General features: G+C 51.2%; 1 protein-coding gene across 1 annotated transcript; it reads right to left on the reverse strand.

Annotated features, from left to right (window-relative positions):
• Positions 1–870: 870 nt before the first annotated feature.
• LOC130030308 (uncharacterized protein C20orf96-like) lies at positions 871–27865 on the reverse strand. Its single transcript, XM_056121554.1, has 9 exons — positions 27826–27865; positions 18093–18196; positions 10475–10633; positions 9322–9421; positions 7614–7771; positions 7431–7532; positions 7225–7311; positions 5997–6115; positions 871–948 (listed from the first exon to the last, which is right to left on the reverse strand). The coding sequence occupies exons 1-9, from the start codon at positions 27863–27865 to the stop codon at positions 888–890; spliced, it is 930 nt and encodes a 309-aa protein (XP_055977529.1). The 3' UTR covers positions 871–887.

Here is a 27865-nt window from a genome sequence, read left to right on the forward strand (position 1 = left end):
GAGTGCACGAGTGTCTCAAACCTAAGGAATGTCCCTCCACCTGACACAAACCCACTGGGGACGAGGTGCCACAGGAACTGAGCAGATCTCCCTCCAGCACCACTCAGGAAGTTCTGCTGGCTGCAGTGCTGGGGGGTAACTTTACCCAGGCTCGTGACAGCAAGGTCAGGGCTCTGCTGCTCGGTCAACATCCCCAGACACAACAGGATAAGTTTTCGGGAGTTTGGATTGGTTGGTTGGTTTGATTTGGGGGCCACATCCAGCGGGGCTCAGGGCTTACTTCTGGCTTTGTGTTCAGCGGCCACTGCTGCCGATGCTTGGGGGAACACGTGTGGTATCAGAGATGAAACCCAGGCCAGTGACATGCAAGGCAAAAGCACCTTAACCCCTGTTCTATCTCTTTGGCCCCAATTTAATATGTTTTGCGCCTCCCCCAAAACAGTACAGATGCACATCCCTTCTCCGAAGATAAAGTGTATTCCTACTACTACTTCTAGTAGAAGATCTTGCTGGGAACTCCCAGACACTGGCCAAGAGCAAATTTAAAAACTGTTTTATTGGCAAAAAGGAATGGTCCCCTTGGTGGGCACTCCCATTAGTACAAGGAACCACATCAATGGGAAGGAAGGGAAAGGATGGAGAGGAGAAATGGAGAGATGGGAAAAATGGAGAGAGGGAAAAGGAAGGAAGGAAGGAAGGAAGGAAGGAAGGAAGGAAGGAAGGAAGGGAGGGAGGGAGGGAGAGAGGGAGGGAATGGAGGAAGGGAGGGAGGGAGGAAGGAAGGAACGGAGGGAGGGAGGGAGGGAGAAAGATAATCTTGGGGACATAATCCTGGACGCGGATGATTTGAGCTCAGTTCCAGCTGAGAGTGGCACAGAGCACACCGCCTAGAAGGGGAGCACTTCTTCCACGGGGATGTCAAGGATGACATCCATATCTGGGGTGCACCTGGAGGGAAGAAGAGAGACAGGTGTGAGAGGCCAAGCAGGGCAGAGGCAGGGAGCACAGCCCCCCTCAGGGGGCCCCCACCCTCCTGAACACTGGCCATGACTTAAGGAATGGCCAACCTGAGGAGCGGCTCCGGTCCAAAACTCCCTGTAAACTCAAAGCCAACTGTGTGCACACACTCACATGCACACACAAGCACACACATCCCGGCATGCGAGCACAAGTGCACTCACATACGCATGCACACACACGCACACACCCACAAACATCAAAATGAAACAGGAACGGGTTGGCGAGATGGAAGTTCCTCTATGGGAGGCCGAGGCTGCGAGGGGACTGCGAGGGAGCATATTCCCAGAGGCTGAGGTCCTGCACCCCGACCTCTCTTTGCTTCACAAAGAGTGGGGGCTGCGAGCCACTCCTGAGGAGGATCAGCCCGGGTGGGCCCTGCTGGGACCAGCCCGGCAGCACCTGGTGGAGGTGAGGCGGTGACCCAGCCCTGCGGGATGAGAAGGCACCGTGGGGCATCTCACGGGAAGGGCACACACTTCACCCTCTGAGCTACCTCTCTTCCCCAAGAAACACACTCTTAGGGGCTTGGGCCAAGAGATTGGTTTGGAGGCCACACCCAGCAGTGCTCTGGGCTTACTCCCAACTCTGTGCTCAGGGATCCCTCCTGGTGAAGTTCAGGGAACCATACAGGGTGCCAGGGATTGAACCTAGATCTGCCACCTGCAAGAAAAACACCCTTACCCACTGCACTGTCGCACAGGCCCACACACCCCTCCTGGAGTCAGGGTGACTGAGTTAGAAACTTGGAGGCAGTCACGTAAGCACACGGCTTCTCCCGGAACCCCTGTCCCTGCAGCCGGCATGGCTTCACAAGCAGCCCACTGGGTGACGGGCCCCACAAGGGCCTCTGCCCACCCCGTACTGCCTCCTGCCTCTGAGGTGGCAGAGGATTCGAGTGACTAAGGCACAGTACAGGGCTTGGTCGGGGCAGGCATCATGCGTCCCATCCAGGTACAAGACAGCAAGGTGCTCCCCGCCCAGCCACCCGCCCCCCCAGGGATACGGCTGCAGGATTATTCTCTCACCTCTCTCTCTCCCCCCAGTCCTCTCGGTTCTTCTGCTGTAATCTGCTTTGCACGCAGAAACCCTTAGGGATGTGATATCAGGATACCTGCACCTAACGCTTCTGGGAGAGATCGGGCCAGTAGGGCCCAAACATAGCAACTGGGGCTAGAGAGACGGTCCAGCGGGGAAGGCACTGGCCTTGCACACGGCCGACCCGGTTCTATCCCTGGTACCCCCTATGGTGCAGATCCAGGAGTAGCCCTAAATACTGCCAAGTGTGCCCACTCATTCATGCCCCCCCAAAAAAGAAATCACAGCAACATCTAAACCTATAAAACTAAGTGGGTCTTTCACAATATTCTACTTTTCTATGTCTTAGAATTTTATAGCACAGTGGGTAGGGCGTTTGCCTTGCACGCGGCAGGCCCGTGTTGATTCCTCCATCCCTCTCGGAGAGCCTGGCAAGCTACCGTGAGTATCCCGCCCGCACGGCAGAGCCTGGCAAACTCCCCATGGCGTATTCGAGATGCCAAAAACAGTAACAACAAGTCTCACAATGGAGACGTTACTGGTGCTGCCCCACTCAAGCAAATCGATGAACAATGGGTGGACAGTACTACAGTGCTAATAACAGAAAGGGATGGGAACAGCATCTAAACAGGGCCCTTGCTCTGCAAAAGTAGAGTTCTGTCCGGTAGGATTTGGCAGATGGCTTGGGTAGTCTGGGATTGTTCCCATAAACATAGATGAAATCATTTGGAGACATTCTCAAGCCCCAAAATTTTCCTACTAAATCCGAGCTAAAGAGTTTTCACTCCAAGGGCTGGAGCAATAGCACAGCGGGTAGGGCGTTTGTCTTGCACGCGGCCGACCCAGGTTCGATTCCCAGCATCCCACATGGGACCCCAAGCACTGCCAGGAGTAATTCCTGAGTGCAGAGCCAGGAGTAACCCCAGTGCATCACCAGGTGTGACCCAAAAAGTACAAAACAACAAACAAACTAAAAAAGAGCTTTTACTCCAGGGCTGGAGAGATATAGCACAGCGGGTAGGGCGTTTGCCTTGCACGCGGCCAACCCGGGTTTGATTCCCAACATCCCATATGGTCCCCTGAGCATCGCCAGGAGTAATTCCTGCGCGCATGAGCCAGGAGTAACCCCTGTGCATCGCCAAGTGTGACCCGAGAAAGAAAAAAAAAGAAGAGTTTTCACTCCAGGGATAAAATCACTTGCCTTGGGGCTGGAGCGACAGCACAGCGGGTAGGGCGTTTGCCTTGCATGCAGCCAAGATTGCCCATACAGGTTCAATTCCCAGCATCCCATATGGTCCCCCGAGCACCGCCAGGAGTCATTCCTGAGTGCATGAGCCAGGAGTAACCCCTGAGCATTGCTGGGTGTGACCCAAAAATTAAAAAAAAATAAAAAAATTTAAAAAATAAAATCACTTGCCTTGCACACGGATCAACCCTTATTTGATCCCAGGTACCACGTGGTCCCTGAGCACTGCCAGGAGCAACCCCCAAGCACAGAGCTGGAAGCAGCCCCTGAGCACTGCTGGGTGTTACCCAATTCAACCCCCCACCTCCCAGAAAAAGAATCTACTAAATCATACCAGATTAAGAATGTTATACTTTCCGACGGTGGGGGACCGGGGGATTGGGGAGGCTGCACAGGCCAAGGCCCAAGGTCCCATCCCAGCCAATCCCAGTCAAGGCTCAAGGTCCCACCCCAACCAATCCCAGTTTCTGACCAAGTGGGATCTGGACTCACATCCTTAACCACCTGCCTCGAGGTCCACGCAGAGATAAAGGTAAGTCCGCTTGATCATGCCACCGCATGCGGCTATTACCTCCCACCTGCATGTGCATCCTTCCCCTGGCCCACCTTTCCTGTCCCTGGATGCAGGGCCCCCACCAGCCCAGTACAAAAGCCAGGAAGTCAGGGACCACTCCCCAGGGGCCACTTCCCAGGGGCCATTCTCCCCCAGGACAAGGGAACATCACTCGCCAAATTCTGCATCCCGGTATCCAGAAGTCAAGAGACTTACAGCTTTAAGCTACATTCTCTAAAATCAGCTTTCTGGGGCTGGCGGGATAGTACAGCCGGGAGGACATTTGCTCTGCACACAGCAGACCTGGGTTGGATCCTCGGCATCCCGTATGGTACCCAGCACCACCCGGAGTGACTCCTGAGCACAGAGAAACAGGAGGAAGTCCCAAGCACAGCTGGGTGTGGCTCGAAAACCAACATAGAATAAAATCCTCCTTTCTCCGGGCTGGAGAGTTTGTTCAGAAGGCAGGAACACGTACCTGCATGAGCAAAAGCCAAGTTCCTCACTCCTGGCACCACACATCTCTGCCAAGCACCACCAGAGGGCGCTGGGCCTGGGCTACATCACATCACTGGGCCAAGCACTGCCCTGTCCAGTGTGGCGAGCCAGAATTTCCAGGAGTGACCCCTGAATCCACTGAGCCTTGCTTGGGAAGCCCTCCGGAAATTAAACCAAAATCAGCTTTAACAGAATAAAAGTCAGAATCTGGCCTATGTCTCCCTTACTCTTTACAGTTTTGTTTTGTTTTGGTTTGACTAGGTTTTGGGGTCACACCCAGCAGTGCATGGGGCTTACTCCTGGCTCTGTGCTCAGAGCCAATACACCTGGTGGTGCTCAGAGGGTCATATGTGGCAGTAGGAATCGAATCAAGGTGGACCTGGTCCCAAGCACAAAAATTTGTAAGTCTACAACTGTACCTCATGGTGTTTCACTAATAAAAATTTTAAAAAATAAAAATAGTCCGCCCTCTCCTCTCTGGAAAGAAAGATGGCGGCAGCATGGGAGCCTTGTGGAGAGCAGGTCTGAGCCGGGGGTTGGGGCGCGACCGAAACCTCATGGGACGCGGGAGGGGGGCGGGGGAGGGGGTGTTGGGGCCCGTCCTTCACGCCCTACCAAGGTCACCAGTTGCCCCCCACGAGCGGCTCTCCGGCACGGCCACGGCCCCAGAAGCATAGAAACCAATCTCTTAACTATCTAACTCTCAGTAGAAATACTTCCAGGGTTAATAAATAAAATAGCAGAAATCCAAAACCGCGCGGCCGCGCTACATCATTTAATCCTTGAACCCAGCTGTAGAAAGCAAATCATTTCACAATGCTTTTTCAGCACGGCTGATTTGGGGGGGGGTAAAGTCTAAATAATAATGGTGCAACTTTTATCGAAACAATGAAGCTAGTCAAAGTAGATAGAGTGTTAACTAGAATTCATCTGCCCCACAGGCATTGGGGGTGGGGGGTGGGGGTTTATTGGGGTTCTTCGTGGTGAAAAATAAGTATTGGTAAAGGGAAATGTGATTGATATTTGCATGACCGAGACCTAAACCTGAAAACTTTGTAACTTTTCCCACAGCGATTCAATAAATAAATAAATAAAATTAAAATTTTAAAAAAAGGTGGGCCTGGGAAGATCACAGTGTCCTGGGGTCCTTTGAAGCCACCAGGGAGAGGCCTGTCTGCTCAGATGCCCTCATCCCAGCTCGAGGAGACGATGCCTGCATTAAGGGCAAAATCCTTTGGGCAGACCCCAAAACCCATCCAACCCATCCTACCCAGGGAGGGCAGGCAGAGAACTGGTCTCAGAAGAGACTCTTCCTTTGGGACCCCAAAGCCGCCACCCTCTCCTTGCAAAGGTGACTCCTGGTCGTCCCTCTCCGGAACCAACCACTTCACCCACCTCCATCTCCTGGGCCACTCAGACACTCAGCACGGTACCCATTTGGTCAACACCCAGGATCTGGGAACAGGAAGGGGTCCGGGAGGTTCCAACCTTGGCCTGCTAGGCCCAGAGGGGAAACCGAGGCCCAGAGATGCCCAGTGGCCCTGTCCACACCCAGCCCATCCCCTCCACGCAGGCTCTGCCAGGCACACCCACCGCCCCCGAGACTCGAGTGCCGGGAGCAGAGCTCGCTCTGTCATCACGTACTTGGGTCTCCGAAGCAGGATGTCAGCGAACAGAACCTCCCGGGGCTCCAGGATGTGTTCCTGGAGCTGCTTCACCTCGGCCCTTAGTACAGGCATCTTCTCCTCGAGCTGGGCGATGTACTGAGAGAGAGGCCCGGGGAGGGACAGTGAGACGCCGCATGTCCCCCGCAAAGGGAGAAAAGGACACAATGGTTGAGTAGAAACCATTCCAGCTGAGGGCTGGAATGATAGTACAGCGGGAAGGGCGTTTGCCTTGCACGCGGCCGATCCAGATTCCACTCCCAGCATCCCATATGGTCCCCCGAGCACCCCTAGGAGTGACTCCTGAGCGCATGAGCCAGGAGTAACCCCTGTGCATCAAAAAAAAAAAATACAGCTTAGGGGCATGGCCTGAAATTAGGTGTCAGGACAGTGGAGACTCCAGGAAGGGAGGCCAGGCTCACAGTGATCCCTGAGTGACCTCTGAGCACAGAGAGCCAGGAGTAAGCCCTGAGCACCATCAGGTATAGCCCAAAAGCCAAAAGGAAGAAAGAAAGACAGAAAGAAAGAAAGAAAGAAAGAAAGAAAGAAAGAAAGAAAGAAAGAGAGAGAAAGAGAGGAAAGGAAGGAAGGAAGGAAGGAAGGAAGGAAGGAAGGAAGGAAGGAAGGAAGGAAGGAAGGAATAAAACATTGGAGAACGGAGTCAGGTGGCAATGGCTCGCAGGTTGCTGATAAGAGTTGGCGAGAGTGGGTGATAGAAGCCACACTCAGTGCTGTCTGACGAGGGAGCAGGGTGAGAAGCAGCACAGGTGTGGACCCTGATGGTCAGCACGAGGAACAAAACGGTCAATGGGAGATAACGACTGAATGGATGGTGGTTGGTGGGGTCACTCCTGGATCTCAAGATTACGGATGATGGGGCCAGAGTGCTAGCACAGCAGGGAGGGTGCTTATCTTACACATACTGGACCCAGGTTCGATCCTCAGCATCCCATATGGTCCCCCAGCACCCCCAGGAGTGATCCTTGAGTGCAGAGCCAGGAGTGACCCCTGAGCACTGCTGAGTGTGGCAAAAAAAAAAAAAAAGACTAGGGATGCTGCTTGAAGAGGCAAGGCCTCAGCCGGCACCAAGCCGGTCCCCAGGCAACCCACTGAGCACCACATCCAGACCAGCTGACTCCCCCCACAGGTCCTGGCCACCTGGTCCTCTGTCCCCACACAGCGAGACACTCCCCCCCTTGCCCACTCACATCTCCAAACTTCTCCTTGTATCTTAACAAGTCCTGGATTTCTCGGGTCTTCTGGAGAAGAACCTCTTGATGGGGAGACAAGGTTTTCTAGAATAAAAGGAGAAGTCTGGTACCCAGGGGCCTCTTTCCGGGCAGCAGGACCCAGAGACTGAGGGGCCGCAGCGGGGAGCAGCGCTGGGTCCCCACCACAGCGGTGATCGCCTCACCATCACCAGCGAATGCAGAATGTTTTCTCTCTTCCTCTGCAGCCGGTCGTACAAAGACTGCAGGACCTTGTTCTGCATCTCCCTGAGGTCTTCCAGCTCCTCCTGGGGGGGCGGCAGAAGGGTGTGGGCCACCAGCCCTGCCTCTTTTCGGGGGCCCGGAAGGGCGGGGCTGGACCCACGTACCTGATGACTGTCCTTCAGCTGCTGCAACTGGCGCCCCAGCATGGCAATCTGGATGGACTTGACCGGGTACTCATGGTCCATGTAGGTGCTCAGGAAGTTCACCTGCTCGTGCATCCTCTGGATCTGGGCCTTTAGCTGAGCCATCTGCTTCTCCAGGCCTGAAAGCCAGGATTCAGGACCCTCCCTGAAGGACTGCCCCCCAGTCACCAGAAGGCAAGGATCTCTTGGGCTCTGAGCTCAAACGTGGCCACAGGAGGGGCTGAGAGTTAAGCCCCTGCAGAGTCCTGTAGCCCCGAGGTGCAAGAGTCAAAGCAGGAGCCGGAGAGCACAGTGGGTAGGGCACTTGCTTTGCATTCTGCGGCCAACCTGGGTTCGATCCCCACACCCCATATGGTCACCCTAGACCAACCCCCCCACCAGGAGTGATCCCTGAGTGTAGAGCCAGGAGTAAACCCTGAGTGCTGCTGGTATGACCCTCACCCCCAAATGAAAAGAAGAGGCAACACAGGGAAAGAAAGAGAAAAACAAATGGGGTGGAGATCACTATGCTGCACACGCCTCGCCCACACGCCCTCTGCTGTCCTGGGGCACACACACACGCATATATACACCTACATACACATACATGTACACACACATACACACACATACACACATGCACACACACGCATACATGAATACACACATACACACATACACATATACACATGCATACACACATATACACACGTATACACATACACACATGTATACATATACACATGCATACACATACACATATACACACATATACACACGTATACACATACACACATGTATACACATACACCTGCATACACATACACACATATACACACATGCATACACACATACATGCATACACACATACACATATACACATATACACATGCATACACATATACACACATACACATACACACATGCATACACATACACATGCATACACATACACACATATACACACATGCATACACACATACACATGCATACACACATACGCATACACGCATGCATACACATACACACATACGCATACACACACATACATACATGCATACACATATACACACATACACACACACATACACACACACACACCATGCGATACTGGTTCCCATTCCACCATCCCATTCCCCAACATCTAAGGCTGCCTGACAGCCCAGCCCCTCCCCAGAAGAGGTCTTTGTCTGTCCCACAGGATGGTCAGGTGAAGGGCTGGAGGCCAGGACACCCGGGGCCGGGCCACAAATCTCAGAAGCACCTCGGCAGGAAGTCGAGGCGAGCTTAGGCAGGATTCTGGTTCCCAGCACCTAGAGCAGGGACTTATCCCCTGTGGCCTCAGTTTCCTCGTGGGTGAAATGGGAGAAGCGGACCCGCCTTACAGGTGCGTGAAATGACACACAGAATCGGAAATGCAAAGCACACCACGGGGAAGCTAGGCGCTCCGCATCCCAACAACGGCACCGGACCAGGGATGGGACTCCAACGGCCGGAGCGCAGGATTCACAGGCCTGGATTCGATCCCTGGCACCGCATGCCGCCTGTCCCCAGCACACCACGAGATGTGGCCCCCAAACAAACAAACAAAAACAAGAGGGCATCTGCCTAAGAAGGGAGATGAGGGGCCAGGCAGAGGGTGAGGGCTCGTCGCTGGCTCCGCCCAGGCCCAGGGGGCACACATGCTTACTGTGCACCTTCAGGTCCTCCTTCTCCTCCCATTCCTGCACCTCACTCTTCAGATCCTGCAGCTTCTTCTTATGCACGTATTCCAAGACATCGATGATCGTCTGTGGGATGGAAGGGTCTGCTCACGCCCAGCCCCTGCTGCTACCCACCAAGCACAAAGTCTGGGGGTGGGCAATGAGGATCATCAGCTGCCCTCGGACCCGTACCCCGCGCCAAACGCACCACTCCCCAGGCAAACTTTCCCCTTTCCTCCCCCCCACCTCTGACTCTGGCCCCAGCTCACCCCCAGGCATCAGCTCCTAGCCCCCCTCTCACCCAAACTGCACAGGTTTCTCCCCCCACGGGCCTCACGAGGATGCCCTGGTCTCCATCTTTTTCTGTTTCTCCTCTCCTCCTGTCTGAAGTACCACACGGCTGTGTTCGTCAGCGCAAGTGACTGTTTCCTGCGCATCGTGCCACTACAAGGGAAGGCCTAGCTGGCCTCCCTCCATCCACTCTCTACATCTCAGTTCTAATCCTCTTTCCTTTAAAAGAAATAATAAGTAAAGGCGTTGAGAGATAGTACAGAGGGGAGGGAGCCTGGCCGACCCAGGTTCCATCCTGGGCATCCCATACGGTCCCCTGAGCACTGCCAGGAGAGATTCTTCCTGAATGCAGAGCCAGGAGTAACCCCAGAATACCGCCGGGTGTGGCCCCAAAACAGATAAAACGAAATTTTAGAATATGTAAACACAGGGGCCCAAACATAAGGTTCCCCTCTAGGAGTGATCCCTGAGCACCGCTGTATATGAAAGGAGAGAAGAAGGAGGGAGGGAGGGAGGGAAGGAGGGAGGGAGGGAAGAAGGAAGGAAAGGAGGGAAGGAGGGAGGGGAGGAAGGAGGGAGGGAAGGAGGGAAGGAAGGAAGGAAGGAAGGAAGGAAGGAAGGAAGGAAGGAAGGGAGGGAGGAAAAAAGAGAAAGGAAGAAAGAAAGAAAGAAAGAAAGAAAGAAAGAAAGAAAGAAAGAAAGAAAGAAAGAAAGAAAGAAAGAAAGTTGCATGAGCGAAGACAAGATGCTATTCAGCACGAAGCCACTCCGAGGCAGTGCGGTGCAGGCCGGCCAGGCCGGGGCTGGCAGAGGCGGGGGGCGAGGCGGGGCGGAGCCTGGGGGTCTCACCGAGAGGGTTTTCTGCTGCTGTAGCAACGCCTGCACTTTCCGGGCCGAGCTGTCGTCCAGGTCCCGGATCTTGTTCACCAGGTCCTGGCTGAGCGTGGCGAGCAGGTGCTCGTGGTTGCGGAACTCGAAGAGCGTGGCCCGCCGGTTCCGGAGCAGCGACTGCGGGCGGAGCGCGGGGTGAGGGCGGGCGCCGCGGGGCCCAGCCGGGCCGCGGCCCGTCCGGCTGCCCCGGGACCGAGCCCTGGTGCCTCACACCCGCCCCCTGGCGGCCCCCGCCGGTAACTGCGGCCCGGCGAGCCGGCGGGCCCCCTTTGTCTGCGGGCCAACTCTTGATTTCACCCATCTCCCAAGGTCCATTTCCCCATCTTCCACACCTCCGAGGCGGGGATGCACCTTGCAATGGACAGCGCTTCACAACTTAATTATCTAAAGCTATTTGGGGATAAATAAAGGTGTTTATCAGTGTGAGCCAATAAAACTGTGCCTTTATCTGTAGCAACTGCCATCCTAGATTCAATGAACCAGGACGGTGAGAATGGAATGCTCCAGGCCGGCTAGAAGTGACAGAAGAGATGGGCCACCTGTGACCCATCTTGGGAGCCGCCGCCTTGGGGCCCGAGGGTCAGGACAGGGGTAAGGTGCTTGCTTTGCAAGGGTCTGACTCCTGCTCCATTGCCCAGCACCACATGGTCTCATGAGCACCACCAGGTGTCACAGCTGAGCAGAGAGTCTGCAGGGTGTGGCCCAAAGCCCTCACCCCCCAGCCCAAAGCCATGAAAAACGGCCAAAGCCACAGGCAGCATAGGGCACTTGCCTTACACATGGCTGACCCGGGTTTGATGCAAGGAATCCCATATGGTCCCCCGAGCATTGCCAGGAGTGAACCCTGAGCACAGCTGGATATAACACTCCCCCCCCCCCAAAAAAAGGGAAGAAGCAGCAGAGGGAATAATATCCCAACCTCACAACCAGGTCTCAGGAGTCAGCTCAGCTGAATACTCTTATTTTCTTCTCTGGAGCTAAGGGATCAAGTGACTTGCGAAAGGGCACCCCTGACACGTACGTGGAATCAACAATAAGAATAACCACTGCTTAGGGCCTCCGTGTGCCCGGCTGGGAGCCTCCCCGAGCACAGGGCACCAGCCTTGGTCACCAACAAACAGTCCTCTGTTGGCTTCCTCTACTTAACTGACAGGTGGAAACTCAGAGAGGTTAAGTGCCTTCCCCAAAATCACACAGCAAGTGGAGGCAGAACAAGAAGGCAGGCTTCTGACGAGGACACCTACCTTTCCCGTACACTGAATCAAGGGACTGATGATTGGCCTGAGAACTGCAAGGCAAGGCTGAAGCTGACAGAGTGATTAAGGCATGGTTTTGAGGGCTCGGCTCAAATTCCAGCTTTGTCACTGCAGGGAACCTGAGCAAGCTCATTTGCCTTCCAGCCCCCATGATTTACATCCAGACCCTGAGATTCCCCACATTCACCATCCAGCTCCATGATTCACCATCCAAAACCACACACATCACCGTCCAGGTTCAGCGATTCACCATCCAGGTCCCCCATTCACCATCCCGGCCCCGCCATTCACCCTCCAGCCACTTGGAGGCAGTGCGTCCCTCGCCCTGTGCCCTCAGGCCTGGTAGCAGACTCAGAGTGAACTCTACTTCCTCCCTACCTGCTGCCAGAAACTACTTTTGCCTGCCTCCCATAGCCTGTACATACAAAATAAGTCAGGGGCCAGGGAAATGGCTCCTAGGACACACAGCATCACAGGATCCCCCAAACACGGCTGAGAGTGACCTGGGCCCCAGGCTGAGTCACCCTTAGCACCACCAGGTGTGCCCCCCCCCCAGACAAAAACTAAATAAGAAAGTAAAAAGCAGGGTCCAGGAGAGAGCTCAAATTGGGAAAGAATGCTCGCACATGCGCAAGGTCCCAAGTTCAATCCCCAGCACCAACCAATGTGGTCCTGGTGTTCTCCAGTACCATAACCCCCAGGCCAAAGTACATCAGGCCATGGCACTAGAGCAAGGAGGGGTTTGCCTTGCACGCGGCCAACCTGAGTTCATTCCCTGGCATCCCATATGGTCCCCTGAGCACTGCCAGGAGTAATTCCTGAGTGCAGAATCAGGAGTAATCCTGAGTATTGCTGGATGTGACTCAAAAAGAAAAAAAAAAAAATCAGGCCTGCACCCGGAGACCAAGAAAAAGGAAAAAAAGAACCAGGAAAGGAGAAAGAGGAAAGGATCGCAATCACGATCACGATCATCCTGTTGTTCATCGATTGCCTCGAGCAGGCACCAGTAACGTCTCCTTCGTCCTAGCCCTTAGATTCTAAAAAGTGCCACATTCAAGGCTCTTTCAGGGTTAGGAGAATGAGACCCATCATTGTTACTGGTATTTGGCATATTGGGTACGCCACGGGGAGTTTGCCAGACTCTGCGAAGAGAGAGTTGAAAAGTGGAGCAGAAGGGAGGGGAAGGGAGTGGAAAGAAAGGGAGAGGAGGGGAGAAGTCATTTCACTTATATTCTTTTCTAAGATCTGGAAATAACCCAGTCACGGTCCTCCCGTTGTTCATCGATTTGCTCGAGCGGGCCCAGTAACGTCTCCATTGTGAGACTTGTTACTGTGTTTGGCATATCGAATACGTCACGGGTAGCTTGCCAGGCTCTGCCGTGCGGGCAAGATACTCTCAGTAGCTTGCCGGGCTTTCCGAGAGGGGTGGAGGAATCGAACTCAGGTCGACCATGTTGGCTGCTTGTAAGGCAAACGCCCTACCGCTGTGCTATTGCTCCAGCCCGGAAATAACCCAAGAGCAAAAAAAAAAAAAAAGATATTTTTTAAATAGTGATACTTTCTGGGCTGGAGAACATGACAGCAGGTAGGGCACTAGCCTTGCACGCTGCCAACCCAGTTCAATCCTAGGAACTCTGAGCCCATTGTTTTATACTACACTGAGCTATATCCCCAGCCCCACCATTTACACACTCGTGAACTGTTGCTGCCTCAGTAAATTAATCATTGAGGGACTAGAGCAATACTACAGCAGGTAGGGCAATTCCCTTGCAAACGGCCAACCTGGATTTGATCTCTGGCATCATGTATAGGTCCCCAAGCATGGTCAGGAGTGATCCCTTGAGGGCAAAGAAGAAGTAAGCCCTGAGCACAGATGGGTGTGGCCCCCAAAACAAAAATAAAATTGATAACTGAAAAGAGTCTGGGATAAAGAGATCGTTCAACGGGCAGAGCATATAATTGCAGTCAGGAGGCCCAGGTTCAATCCCCTGTAATCCTAAACACTGCCAGGAACAACCCCCAAGCACCAACTCAGGAGTAGCCCCTGAGCACCAACATGTGGGCCCAGGGCTTGAAGAGCCAGGACAGTGGGTAGGGCAACTGCCTTGCACACAGTCAGCTCAAGCCCAGAATCCCCATCAAAAGTAATCCTATAGCACAGAGACAGGAGTAAGCCCTAAGCACAGCCAGGTGTGGCCCCAAAACTAAGAGAGATGTGCCTACATGCAAAAGTGAGATGCTTATCCTGTGCCCAGCACTGTGCTCACGTAACACTGCACGCGCAGCCTTGCCAAACACTATTATCGGCCCCCTTTTACAGAAGCAGAAGATTCAGAGATTCAGAAACCAGCCAAGGTCACACGGACCAGAACTGCTGACCTGGCCAGTCTGGGCTGCTAACCGCTCGACTGTCCTGCCTCCACCTCGCCAGACCAGAATATCTCCAAACAGGCCCAGCCACCAAGGAGCCTGACAAGGGCCATCTCCAAGGCGTGGGTCCAGGAAGCCAGCGTTGGCACAGCTCCATCCTTTTCTGGATTGCACACTGTCCCGAGGGTCTGAGGACACATGCTCTGTGTGCCATAAAAGGCCCTTCCCTGGCACTGACACAAACAGAGAAAGCCCACCATGTCCTTCCTGGAATCAATTCCAAGTTTTCATTGCATAACTGCAGTGGATGTCTCCCCATTTCCCAACATTTTTGTTTGGTTTTTTTTTTGTTTGTTTGTTTTTTGTTTTGGGGCCACACCCAGCAATGCTCAGGAGTTAGTCCTGGCTTTGCACTCAGGAATCACTCCTGGTGGCGCTCAGGGGAGGGACCACAGGGGATGCCAGGGATAGAACCCGGGTCAGCTGCATGCAAGGCAAGCACCCGACCAGTTTTACTATTGCTCCCGCCAGCCCCCTATACCCAATTTCCTCTTCTATTAGGGCTTATCACCTCCCGGCACACAGACATTTTCCTGGTTATATTGGTCCTGGTCTCCTTCTCTTACCAGGATGTCACAGCCAAGAAAAAGGGCAGAGACACTGGCCTGTCTCATTGGCAGGGCCTGTGTCTGGTGCTCCACACACGGGAATGGAGAATAAATGATATGGTGTTCCTGGAATCCATCAACTCTATGCTTCCCCTCCAAAGCGTGAGCATACACGATGTATGCCAGGCTCCAGGCACGTCCCAGTGCCTGGATAGTGCCTGGCACACCCGGCCCTCACTCAAGAGCTGCAGATTGTAAAATCATTGTCTTAAGTGAGAGAATCCTATTTGGTTTTCCAAAACAAACCAAGTGGGGGCTGGAAAGATAGTACAGGGTTAAGACTCATGCCTTGTGCGCAGTCAATGGTGGTTTGATCCCTTACGCACATACCCTCCCCCAAAGCATTGCTGGGTGCATCCCTGGGCACCCTCGAGCACTGCCAGGGCCAGGGCGACCCTGGTCATCCCTAACACCGCAGAACCCTAACAGCACCACACCCTCAGGCCCCTACTCTGAACTGTTGACCGGCATGCTTGGAAGTCTCCAGGAAGGACCCCTGGGTTTCTTAAGCACCGCTTAGAAGAACCCCCACAAAATATAAAATCCTTAAACTGACCAGGTAGTTTCTGCTCTCTCCCTCTGTTGGCCCCATCCCACAGTTCAACAACCCAAAGACTCTAATAAAAGCAAGGCATAGATGGGGCTGGAGCGATAGCACAGCGGGTAGGGTGTTTGCCTTGCATGCAGCTGACCCAGGTTCAATTCCCAGCATCCCATATGGTCTCCCGAAAACTGCCAGGAGTAACTCCTGAGTGCATGAGCCAGGAGTAACCCCTGTGCATCGTCGGGTGTGACCCAAAAAGCAAAAAAATAAGAAAAAGAAAAAAAGCTAAGCATAGAAACACAAAGGTGGGACCAAAGTGATTGTACAGAGGATAGGGTGCCTGCCTTGCAGACAGCCAACGTGGGCTCGCTATCTGGCACCCCATTGGTCCCCCTGAGCCTGCCAGAAGTAAACCCTGAGTACATGGGGCTGGAGAGAGAGTCCAGTAGGAGGTAGGGCACTTGCCTTGCATGTGGCCAACCTCGGTTCAATCCACCGCATCCCATAGGGTTTCCCAAGCACCACCAGGAGTAATTCCTGAGTGCACAGCCAGAATAACTCCTAAGCACTTCTGGTGTGGCCCCAAAACAAAACAAAACCACAAAGACCGAAAGCTGGAGACACAGAACAGCATACAGGAGCTTGCTTTTGCACAGGGTCAGCCCAATCCTTTGCACCCCATAGGGTCCCTCTATAAGTGATCCTTGGGCACAGAGAGAAGCAAGTCCTGATCACCACATATGGCACAAAAAGAAAATAAAAATGAGAGACACACAAAAACTAGAGGCTGGAGCACATGCTTTGAATATGAGAGGCCTGCGTTCTACATGCCCCCCTTCACGGGTCCCCAAGAGTAGCCTCCGCACTGGACCTAGGGAATAGCCCCCAGCACCACTGGGTGTGGCCCAGTTACACACAAACTAAACCAGAGTCCAGTCATGGATCACAACAACTGTCCACTACCTATTCCCCATTCCCCTCATTATAGACCTCAGGGCCTTTGCACTTGCAGTTCCTCTGCCTCAAACAATTGTCCTTCTGAGGTCACCACCTTAGTGATCTTCCCTGACCACTTTATCCAAAAGAGTCCTAGCACACTGTATGACTGAAACCCGGCCATGGCCAGCTGTGTAACTCTGTATCTGACAGTGACTCAAAAATTATATATATATATATAATATATATATATATTTTAATCCCAGCTACTCCTCAGATTTGCCAGTGACACATCCTTATGCCTCAGGGCTCCCACTGCCACCACCAAACAAACAATATACTGATTTTTCTGTGTCCACAGAAGAATAAAAACTCCCTACTAAGTTCAGAGGCCTCATCATGAGAGAACACTCACGCTTAGAGCAGGGCTGGCATAAATCAGGTAGGCTATAAATATTTGTTGACTGGGGACATTGTTCAGTGGTAAAACATATGCCTAGAAGAAGGTTGAGACCCTAGTTTCAATCCCTGGCACCAAAAAAAAAAAAAAGAAGAAGCTGATCTATTCAATAAATGAATGATTCCAAAGAACAGTATTTTGCTTTTTGTTCTGTTTTGGAAGCCCACCTAGTGTGGCTCAAGACTGTCTCCTAGTTTTGCACTCAGGGATCACTCCTGGCAGTGCTCAGGGAACCATATGGGATGCCAAAGATTGAACCCAGGTGGGCCACGTGCAAGGCAAGTGCCCCTCCTGCTGTACTATCACTCCAGCCCTCGAAGAGACCATATTAAGAGCATAGGTTTTAGGGGCCAGAGGGATAGCACAGTGGGAAGGGCATTTCCCTTGCACCCGGCTGAGCCAGGTTCGATCCCCACCTCCAGAACCACCCTGAGTATCACCGGGTATGACCCAAAAAGCCAAAAAGTAACAAAAGAAAAAAAGAGCATAGGTTTTAAAGTCAAACTGTCATGCTCATATTCAGTGTCAAGCAAAAACACAGAAACCACTGGAAAGCAAGAATCAAAAATAACATCAGAAATGAGAGTTTCTCCTTTAAGAATACAGGGACAGTCTCTAACCCACGTTAGCAAAACCCAGGTTGCAGAAATGAGAATAAAAAAGCTTCCAAGCAAATCCATTTCCCTTTCTCTTTATATAGTAGTCATTGTTCACTGGGTTATTAAAAACTTTCTTGAAGAAGTTCAGAATTCTTCTGTAGTAGTTTGTGGTATTTATAGTGTGTGTATAGATATCTATAATGGACGCTAAAGACCTCTCTTCAAAGATCCTTCAGATCTTTGAAGCATTGTTCAGATAATACCAGAAGTCATAAAAAACAATGGATGGTGAGAAAATTCATTTTCTAAAATAGCTGCTAAGCCTCACTTCCAGGTACACTGTATTCTATGAAATACTATTTTACAGGAAGTTTTAAAAATGAACAATCCACTAGACTGTATTCTTAATGCAATGAGTTATTCTTTTAAAGCGATTCTGATCATTTTCCTGAGTCTTAAACACAGTGGCAAACATTAACTGGCTTCCATCTTCGGTGCCATCATTTTCCTGCTTGTGTAACCTGGTACAAGTCATTTCTCTCTCTGCACCCAAATTTTTCCCCATCGGTAAATTAGGGATGACAATAAGTAGATCCACAGCATCTCTATGCGTAGGAAATATATGACACTTGAGAGGCACCTAGTAAAGACCATTGCCAGATCCACAACCACCCACCCCTGCTCCATCCCAGTTCCCTACCCCTTTTGGCACCCCCGGGCCTGTAAAACGATGTGCCTCATACCCGAATTAAACGGAATTTGCTTTGCATCTTTATCACTTCCAATTTCTCTCTGTTTATTTCCTGTTGAGTCCTTGTTATCCACTTAGTGGGCTTGAAATACAACCCTAGGGGAAGGGAAAAAGCAAAGAGAGTGAGATCCAGCCCAGGCCTGGTGGATGGTCCCAGGGAACTCAAACTTCATAGGAGATTCCCCCCTCCCCTGGGCTGGAGCAATAGCACAGCGGGTAGGGCGTTTTCCTTGCACCCGGCCAACCCGGGTTCCATCCCTCCATCCCCCTTGGAGAGCCCTACGGAGAGTATCCTGCCCACATGGCAGAGCCTGGCAAGCTCCCCGTGGCGTATTCGATATGTCAAAAACAGTAACAACAAGCCTCACAATGGAGACGTTCCTGGTGCCCGCTTAAGCAAATCGATAAACAATGGACCGATAGTGCTACTGTGCTACCCCCCACCCCACCCTGTGCCCCGGGTTACAAATTCAACACCTTAGGAACCTTCAAGACAAGTCACACCCACCTGAGAGAAGAGAGAGAAAGGGGGGCGCGGGGGGGGGGGGGGGGGGAGATTGAGCTTGAGTGTGGGCAGAAGGGAAAGAAGGAGCAGCGAGGAAGATGGTCAGGCACCCAGTCTCAACGCGACCCGAGTCAGGAAGGCCCACTTTGGCTGTCTTGTCAGTGGGTCCCTAAGCACAGAGCCAGAAGTAAGCCCTGGGCACCACTAGATGTGGGCCAAATGCAAGCAAAAAGTAAATGGAAACAATTCAGATCTAAATGAAGCAATTGAAAGGCATATTCTTAGAAGGTTTGCACCTGCATAAGGCAAATGGCCCAGAAAGCTGCTATTTGTACCCTGACTTATATATGAAAATGCATTTGGGGACCAAAGAGATAGATAGTACAGCAGGTAGAGTGCTTGCCTTGCACGTGGCTGACCCAGATCTGATCCCCAGCACCCCATATGGTTCGTGAGTCTCAAAGGAGTGATCCCTGAGTGCTGAGCCAGGAGTAAACACTGCACGTCGCCAGATGCAGGCCTAAAATAAAATAGCATTATCCTGTTTGTGTGTGTGTGTGTGTGTGTGTGTGTGTGCATGTGTGTATCTGTTTGTGTATGTATGTGCGTGCGCGTGTGTGCAAGTGTGTGTATTCTGTTTGTGTATGAGTGTGCGTGTGCGTGTGTGTATCCTCTTTGTGTGTGTGTATGTGTGTGTGTGTGTGTATGTGTATTTGGGAAGTAGTTCCACACACCATGTCCTAAGGGTCTCTCCTGGCAGTACTCAGGGAACAAACTGTTTCATCAGCTCCAGCGATGGAACTCAGGACTCCAATACCCAAAGCAGGGGCCGAAGCGATAGCAAAGCAGGAGAGTGCTTTCCTTGCACAGGGACAACCCAGGTTTAAAACCCTGCATCCCATGTAGTTCCCTGAACACCACCAGCAGTGATTCCTGAATGCGGAGTCAGTAGTAAACTCTGAGCACCACTAGACAATCAGGTATGGCCCCCCCAAAAAAAACATTCAATACTTGAAGCATGTGTATTGGTAAACCATCTCCCCAGCCCTAGTAAAGGATTCTTTTTTTTTTTTTTTTGCAGGAGTAAAAACGGGGTTTATTTAGACCAGCATGCTGGGGCTCCACAGCATACCCCAGAGTGGGCAGTGGCTGAGAGCCAAGGATTCTTTTTTAATGCACTAATGTCCTTAGCCTTGAGAGATTTTGGTATTAAGTATAAAGATGACAAAATAATTCTGTTACATTTATGAAATGCCTGTATATATGGTATTTAATTATATTAAGAGACATGATTCATCGATTCATCTGTGATTCTAGTTTTAAATATGTGGATGAGGTTGATTTAGATTTCTCTGAAATGGAAAGGCTGAAGACTGGAGAAATAATAGAAGGGTTAAGGCGCTTGCTCTATAAAGACCTAACCCAGGTTCCGTCCCTGAAACTGCATGAAGTCCCCGAGCCCCGCCAGGAGTGATCCCTGAGCACAGAGCCGTGAGTAAGCCCTGAACACCACCAGGTGTGCTCAAAACTCAAAAATAAGTAAATACATACATAAATAAGTGGAAAGGTTAAAGCCACTCTTATTAAATGTGTATGAATTTCCAAAACTTGTAAAAGAACATTAAGAGCACCCAGGTTTAGAACTTTATTAGATTAACAAGAATTATTTAAATACTCGATAGTTTTTCTTAATCAGACAAGTTAACTATTTTAAAATGAAACTATATTAAATGTGTTAATGTGTTTGAGAGGCTTAGGGAACTTTAATTAACCAAGTTCCAAAATATTCCTTACAAGTTATTATAAAAACCCTAAGATTTGTAAGTCAAACGTAAACAATTTAGGATTATTTGTAGCTCTAATAAGAAGTACTTATTTTCATTATTAATAGTAGCTAATTAGCTATCTTTTTTTAATTAAACTTATTTTGAGATAAATTCAGGGTCACACAGAGTTTTAAGAAATGGGGGCAACACTGGGGCTGGAGGGGGCTGGAGCAATAGCACAGCGGGTGGGGTGTTTGAATGCACGCGGCCAACCCGGGTTCGATTCCCAGCATCCCATGTGGTCCCCTGAGCGGCGGCCGGGAGTGATTCCTGAGTGCAGAGCCAGGAGCAACCCCTGAGCACTGCCGGGTGTGACACAAACAAAACAAAACAAAAAACACTGGGGCTGGAGCGACAGTACAGAGGATAGGGCGTTTGCCTTGCACATGGCAGACCCAGGTTCAATCCCCAGCATCCCATATGGTCTCCCAAGCACCGCCAGGAGTAACCCCTGAGCATCGCTGGGTGTGACCCAAAAAGCAAGAAAAAAAGAAAGAAATAGGGACCAAAGAGATAACACAGCAGGCAGGGCACTCGTCTTGATGCAGGCAACCCAGATTCAATCCTGGTACCCCACATGGTCCCCCAAGCCCTGCCAGGAGTGATCCCTTAGCACAGAGCCAGAAGTAAGTCCTTAGCATCATTGGGCGTGTCCCAGAACAAAAATGGGGGCTGTAGAGATACTACACTGGATAAGGCACTTTTCTTACGTGCTACAGACCCAGGTTTGATCTCCAGTACCCTACATGGTCCCCTAATCCTCTCCAGGAGTGATTCCTGAGCACCATCAGGATATAGTGTATGGCCCCAAAACCAAACCAAAATTTTTTAGTGATGTGTTTGGGTTTTTTTTTTTCACTTTGGGGCTAAGCCCAGTGATACTCAGGCCTTACTCCTGGCTCTTCTGTCAGGGATCAGCACTGGCAGGGCTCAGGGCACCATATGGGATGCTGGGGGTCGAATCCAGGTCAACCACAAGCAAGTCAAGTGGCTGCCTGCTCTACTATCTCTTCAGCCCCTCTACATCAAATTTTGAATAACCTTGTCTGTATCTATCTAAAAGCCTTCCTGGGATATTTTGGGGGGGGTGTCTTCTAAGCAAAGCTTGGGGGGGACCCAGGACTACTCCTGATGATTTTGGCCCAGCTAGGACAAAATTCAAAGCTAGGGATTGAGGATATGGGCTGCTCAGGCCACCTCAACAGTTCTTGGAGGCCTTCAGGGTCACACGTGGTGCCACCATGGAAGGGCCACGTGGTACTGAGGCAAGAACCAGGGTAAAGTATGCACCTCAAGCCCAGAATTTTTGTTTGTTTGTGGGTGTGGGGGGTGTCACACCCAGAGGGCTCAGAGCTTACTCCTGGCTCTCTGTTTAGGGATTACTCTTGGAGGTGCTGGGGCATAATGTGAGATGCTAGGGACTGACCTCAAGTGAGTTATATGCAAGGCAAGTGCCTCACCCACTGTACCATCTCTCCCACCCAAGAGGTATTTTTATAGGAATTGCATTAGCACACAGATGAGCGAGGAGGAACGAACATATTTACTACATTGAGTTTTCCAAGCCATGAACATAGTGTGTCTCTCCATTTATTTAGGTCTTATCGGAGGCCTTCAGAGGCCTTATTCTCCATCTGTTCTCCTTCATGTTCTGGTCCTCCTCCTCCTCCGTCCGATGAGTGATTGTGTTCGTATCCTGACGGTTTTACAACATCTCACCGGATCCTATTTCCTCTTTTTTTAGCGCTCGGTGTCCTGCTGCAATGCAGCACCAAGCTGCCGGTGCTCAGCCCGCGGCAAGAGCGGGGGCTTGGCTCAGCCTGGCTCTGCAGATGGGGAGAGCAGCAGTTCAGCTCTGCCCGTGGCCCTGCTGAGACCTTCCGGTGAAAGAAGGCTGGGCACTAGCTCGCATCACCTCATCACCTCCAAGTGGGGAATGTAAGTACAGCTGTGTGCCAGGGAACACTGACATGCCAAATCAGCATGGGGAGTGGATGCCAAAGAGCCCCACTCCCTGCCAATGTGCTCTGCCTCCGTGGAGCTGGGTAAAGGTAAAGGCTCCGATCCCCACCGGGTCTTGCTGACATGAGTGGATGCGGAGAGTAAAAACCTACAGGTGTGGGGGCTGGAGTGATAGTACAGCGGGTAAAGCGTTTGCCTTGCACGCGGCTGACCCGGGTTCGATTCCCAGCATCCCATATGGATCCCTGAGCACCACCAGGAGTAACTTCTGAGTGCAAAGCCAGGAGTAACCCCTGTGCATTGCTGGGTGTAACCCCCCAAAAAAATCTACAAGCATGGGGCCAAGAAAGACAGCGGGTAGGGCACTTGTCTTACATCTAGTCACCCAGGTTTGACACCCGGCACCCCATGTGGTCCTCCAAGTCTTACCAAGAGTGAGCTCAGAGCCAGGGGAAGTCCTTAGCGTATGGACCAAAACCAAAAACAAGCAAATAAATAAGATAAAGACACTTGCTTAGCATGTGGCTGCGGCCTCAACACTGGTTTAACTACCAGTACAGAATAGGGCCCCTGAGGCACAGAGTCGGGTAATTCCCACAAAAAAACAACAACCAAAAAAAAACGACCTGTCCCCAGAATCTGTCTGTTTTACTCATGAACACAAAGGCATGTTGTGGGGTTTTACTGGAACACCGTTTTCTAGGAAAGCTGCTACCATCATGGGAAGACTGTGCTTTGTTCTGTTGAGATCAAGACATGAGCACCACTTCCCATCAAGGCTGTAATGAGAAATTCTTCTCTATACCTGAGTCCCCGGTGCCATCCCTGCATTTGCCACTGTCCCAGTGAGCTTTTGGTTATCACATTTCTCTAGTGCAGGCCTTTCTGAGCACAGATGTCAAAATATGCTACTTCTATCTAGCTATCCATGTAGCAACTAAGGCATTAAGATTGTCTGTGTGTCTGTCTATTTGGGGACCACCCACAGCAATGCTCGGGGCACCATACTCAGTGCTTGAGAGCTGAACTGTGGCCAGCCTCACACAAGGCAAGTACCCACTGGTGCTGGGGTACCGTGAGATGCTGAGAAGCCAAGCTGGAGCTCGGGCCAGCAAAACATTAGCTCCAGCCCTTTGAGCTCTCCCTTTGGCCCTTCAGTTGACTATTTTTATAGTGATTTCATAGGTAGGCTATATTACCCCATGAAATTTGTTTCTGGATAATAAAAGAGTACCACAGAAATGTTGTTATTAAAAGGAATGTTAAGGAGCTGGAGCAATAGCACAGCAGGTAGGGCGTTTGCCTTGCATGTGGCCGACCCGGGTTCAATTCCCAGCATCCCTTCTGGTCCCCCGAGCACCACCAGGAGTGATTCCTGGGTGCATGAGCCAGGAGTAACCTCTGTGCATCGCCGGGTGTGAACCAAAAAGAAAAAAAAAAGTTAAGGGGTCAGAGTGGATAGGATGCTTGCTTTGCATGTGGCCGACTTGGGTTGGATCGCCAGCACCCTGTACGGCTCCCCCTGAGCCCCACCAGGAATGATCCCTCAGCCCAGAGCCAGAAATATATTCTAAGCACCATTAGGTGTGCCCCTCCCCCACCCCTAAAAATAGACTTTACAAAATGTCAGAGAGCAAGATTGAAGCAGCCTGGATCCCTGAATGACTGGTGGGAAAAGTTTCCTCCTCCTGACAGACCCAGAAACATACACTTCCATAACTGGGAAATAAATTTCTGCATGAAACTTGGAATCTGGGGTTTTCCATTCCCCCCACCCAAATACACATGGTGTCACCAGGGGTCAAGAGGGATCACTCTATTCTGTCCCTGATGCCCACACCAGCTCCCAGATGTCTCTGCCCACCTGACTGAGAATCACTGGAAGGCATCCTGGTGGTCCTGGGGCTGCTGGTTTGCAGGACTGGAGGCAGAGTCAGAGATGCTTTGGCTTTCTGCCTGAACTGTTGCCAGAGGATACGGTCCTACCAGACATAACACAGTCACACACAGCCTGGTGGATTCAAAACCTAACATCCTCCCTCACAGATTAGCTATTACCCTGGACAAGCACTTTAAATGCTTTGACCTCTCAACTGTCTCAACTGCAAGCTGGATTTAATAATATAACCCACCTCCTGGGTTGGCAGGGGGAATCCCCTGAGATTTTTATAAAGCATGTGATAAGCGCTCCAAAAATGTTACGATCGTGTTTTTTATCAGCCAGCCCAAATTGACTAAGCACCGTCAGGCTATGAGGTGCTAAGAACTGAGCAACAGAAGGCCTGGAAAAGACCCAGGAGGAAAGTGAAATAGCGATCAGGGAGCAGCAAAACAGATAAAGTGTCAAGAAAACTGAGGCTGCGAGACTTGCCCCAGGATACCCACGTGTAATTCCACTGAGTGAGGTATTCAGGTCTCCAGACATATCACCGGGACAGGTGAGGGTCCAGCTAAGGTGGGCAGGAGCAATGTATCACCCCCCCCATCCCACCACCCAAGTTCCCCATATCCTTCCGACTTACTAGATTCTGGAACTTGAGGCTTACGGAGTGAGTTTTAGAGTTGTTAGTTCTGAAAACAGTTGGGCAAAAGAAAAAACTTCCGTCATCCCCAATCCCAAAGGGATGCAAGCAAGAAACGCGGAAGAGGCTTGGAGTCTTGAACTTGAAAGCGAAGAGTGGTGGGGAAACATGACCTCCTCCTGACAAAGATCCACAAATATCCACTTCTATCATAACTGGGAAATAAACTTTTGCATGAAACTTGGATTCTGGGGTTTGCCAGTTTCTCACCTGCATCCCTTTGGGATTGGGGATGCTGGGAAGTTATTTTTTTTTCTTCCCTTCCAGCTAGAAGAGATGCTGAGAGATGCAGATGTGGGTATCAGAGGACACGCCGTAGAGGCGGACCTAAGGGACAGTTGGACGGGAGGGGGCGTGGCCCAGACGCTGGGAACAACCGTGCAAAGAGGATCTTAAGGGCCCCGGGGGACAGAGGCACGCATGTGCAGTTGCCTCTCCTCGATGCTCCTTTTTCACCTACTTCAGAGAGGTGTGCGGCATTGGAGACAGTAGAAGCTTCGTGCGTCGTGAGTCCGGGGCACCCTGCCTCTCTCCTTGGCCTCTGCAGCTTCCTGGCCAGTGTAAACTCCGCGGTCACCTAGGCCACCCAAACTTCCAAGGAGACTGGAAGCTTGTTTTCTTGTCTGGGTCTCCAAGGAAACGGACGCGGTCTACCGAGCGCCTGGAGGGCCAAACTGTATCTTCCACTGGCTTCTCTACTTGCTTTTAAATACCCTCTGCCTTTTGCCCAGCTCATAATCCCTCTCTGAATCTCCATCCCTTTTTTTAAAAAAAATCCATCCACGCTCTTGGCTAATGAACAGAAGAAAATCATTGGAATCAGTGGGCCAGGGGGTACAGAGGGTACTGGGCTTGCTTTGCACACAAGCCACCCTGATTCCATCCCTGGCATCAGGTGTGGGATCCCCTGAGCCCTGCCAGGAATAATCCCTGAGCACAGAGCCTCGAGTAAGGTCTGAGCACTGCCAGGTGTGCCACCCCCCCCACACACACACACAACAGGAAAAGAAAAGAAAATTGTTGCAATGTATAAACTCTCGAGTTTGGGTCTCTCTGAGAGCTTTGCATGCAGGAAGCCAAACTCTGCATCCCTTATCCTCAGATTCCAGAGTTGGGAGTAGGTCCTAAATACTGCCAGGTGTTGCCTCCCCCCCAGCGCAACAGGGGGGTAAAAAAAATATTATATTCACACTTATCATTTTACCCACTTACTTGCCTCGCTCCTGTAATGATGTATAAACTGCCTACTTAAGAAAAAATTTCTCACAATTATGTTCTAAATCCTCTCTTCTCTAAGATACTGTCCTGGAAATTCTTATTTTCTCTCTGTATTATTGAGTGTAAAAACATTTTAATTTGTTTTTACATAATTATTTTTTATTAGTGAAACACCGTGAGGTACAGTTGTAGACTTATAAACTTTTGTGCTTGGGTTTCAGTTATACAGTGATCCAGTACCCATCCCTCCACCAGTGCCCATTTTCCACCACCAATGATCCCAGTAGCCCTCCCACCACCCCATCCCCCCTCACCCCGAAAACATTTTAATTTTTTATTCTTTTTTCTTTCCTTTTTTATTGCATCACTGTGAGATAGACCCTTACAAAGCTGTTCATGATTAGGTTTCAGACATGCAGTGTTCCAGCAGCCATCCTTCCACCAGTGTACATTTCCCAGCACCAGTGTCCCCAGGTTCCTTGCCATCACCTCTCTATGGCAGGCGCTTTTCCTTTGGTAGGGAACGGCTCTGGATCTCTGACCACAGACAAGGACCACACAGGAATGCAATCAGCAAGCAGGCAGTTTATTAAGCTGGCTAGCCAGGGTCGTGCACACCCACACAGCGATGCCCAGGCCCATGTGAGAGGCCAGACCCCGACCCAAAGTATAGAGGTTACTTATATAGGCCCAAGTCAGCCATTACAGTAGATTTGAAGGCCACAATTTACGTAAGTGCCCGCTCCAGGCTTCACGCGATATCTGGTCCGAGGGCTGAGCCCGGACCCGTGACAGCCATCTGTTTCATAGCTCAGGGGCCCCTACATTCCTCCCGGAACAAGCAGATAGTAGAGCCCTGAGTGGAAACTTTACTGTCTTCATTGTCCTTGGCCCAGTCCGAGGCTGTCCCGTCCTAACACCTTCTCTCTCTGTCTCTGTCTCTCTCATATTTTTAATTTCTTCCATAAAAAAAAAAAGTAACCGGGGCTGGAGCAATGGCACGGTGGGTGAGGTGTTTGCCTTGCATGCAGCCGACCCGGGTTCGATTCCCAGCATCCCATATGGTCCCCCGAGCACCACCAGGAGTGATTCCTGAGTGCAAAGCCTGGAGTAACCCCTGAGCATCGCAGGGTGTGACCCAGAAAGCAAAAAAAAAAAAGTAACCACGGGCCAGAGTGACAGTACATTGGGTAAGGCATTTGCCTTGCATGAGGCCGACCCAGGTTCGATCCCCACCATCCCATATGATCCCTCAAGCACTGCCAGGAGTGATTCCTGAACAGAGCCAGGAGTAACCCCTGAGCATTGCTGGGTGTGACCCAAAAAGAAAAGAAAAGGTAACCATCTTTTATCTTGTTACCCTTCCTAAAGTAGGCCAGGCCAAGCAGCCTCACATTTTTCAGGCCCTACACTGGACCATGTGGCTGGGTTGTCCTAGTATTGCACAATGTTGCTTATTTGAGTGCTCAGAGTATCTGTTGTGTTTGTTGTTTTGGGGCCACACCTGGCCGATGCTCAGGGCCTACTGCTAGCTAGACACACAGGAGGTGCTCAGGGGACCATAAAGAATACTGGGGATTGAACCCAGGTCAGCTGCATGCAAGGCAAAGGCCCAAGCTAGGGTACTATCACTCTGGCCCCCATCATAGGCATTTTTCCTGTCACCAACCAT

This window comes from Sorex fumeus, unplaced genomic scaffold (genome assembly GCF_029834395.1).
Source record: "Sorex fumeus unplaced genomic scaffold, SorFum_2.1 ptg000044l, whole genome shotgun sequence".
Lineage (NCBI taxonomy): Eukaryota > Metazoa > Chordata > Mammalia > Eulipotyphla > Soricidae > Sorex > Sorex fumeus.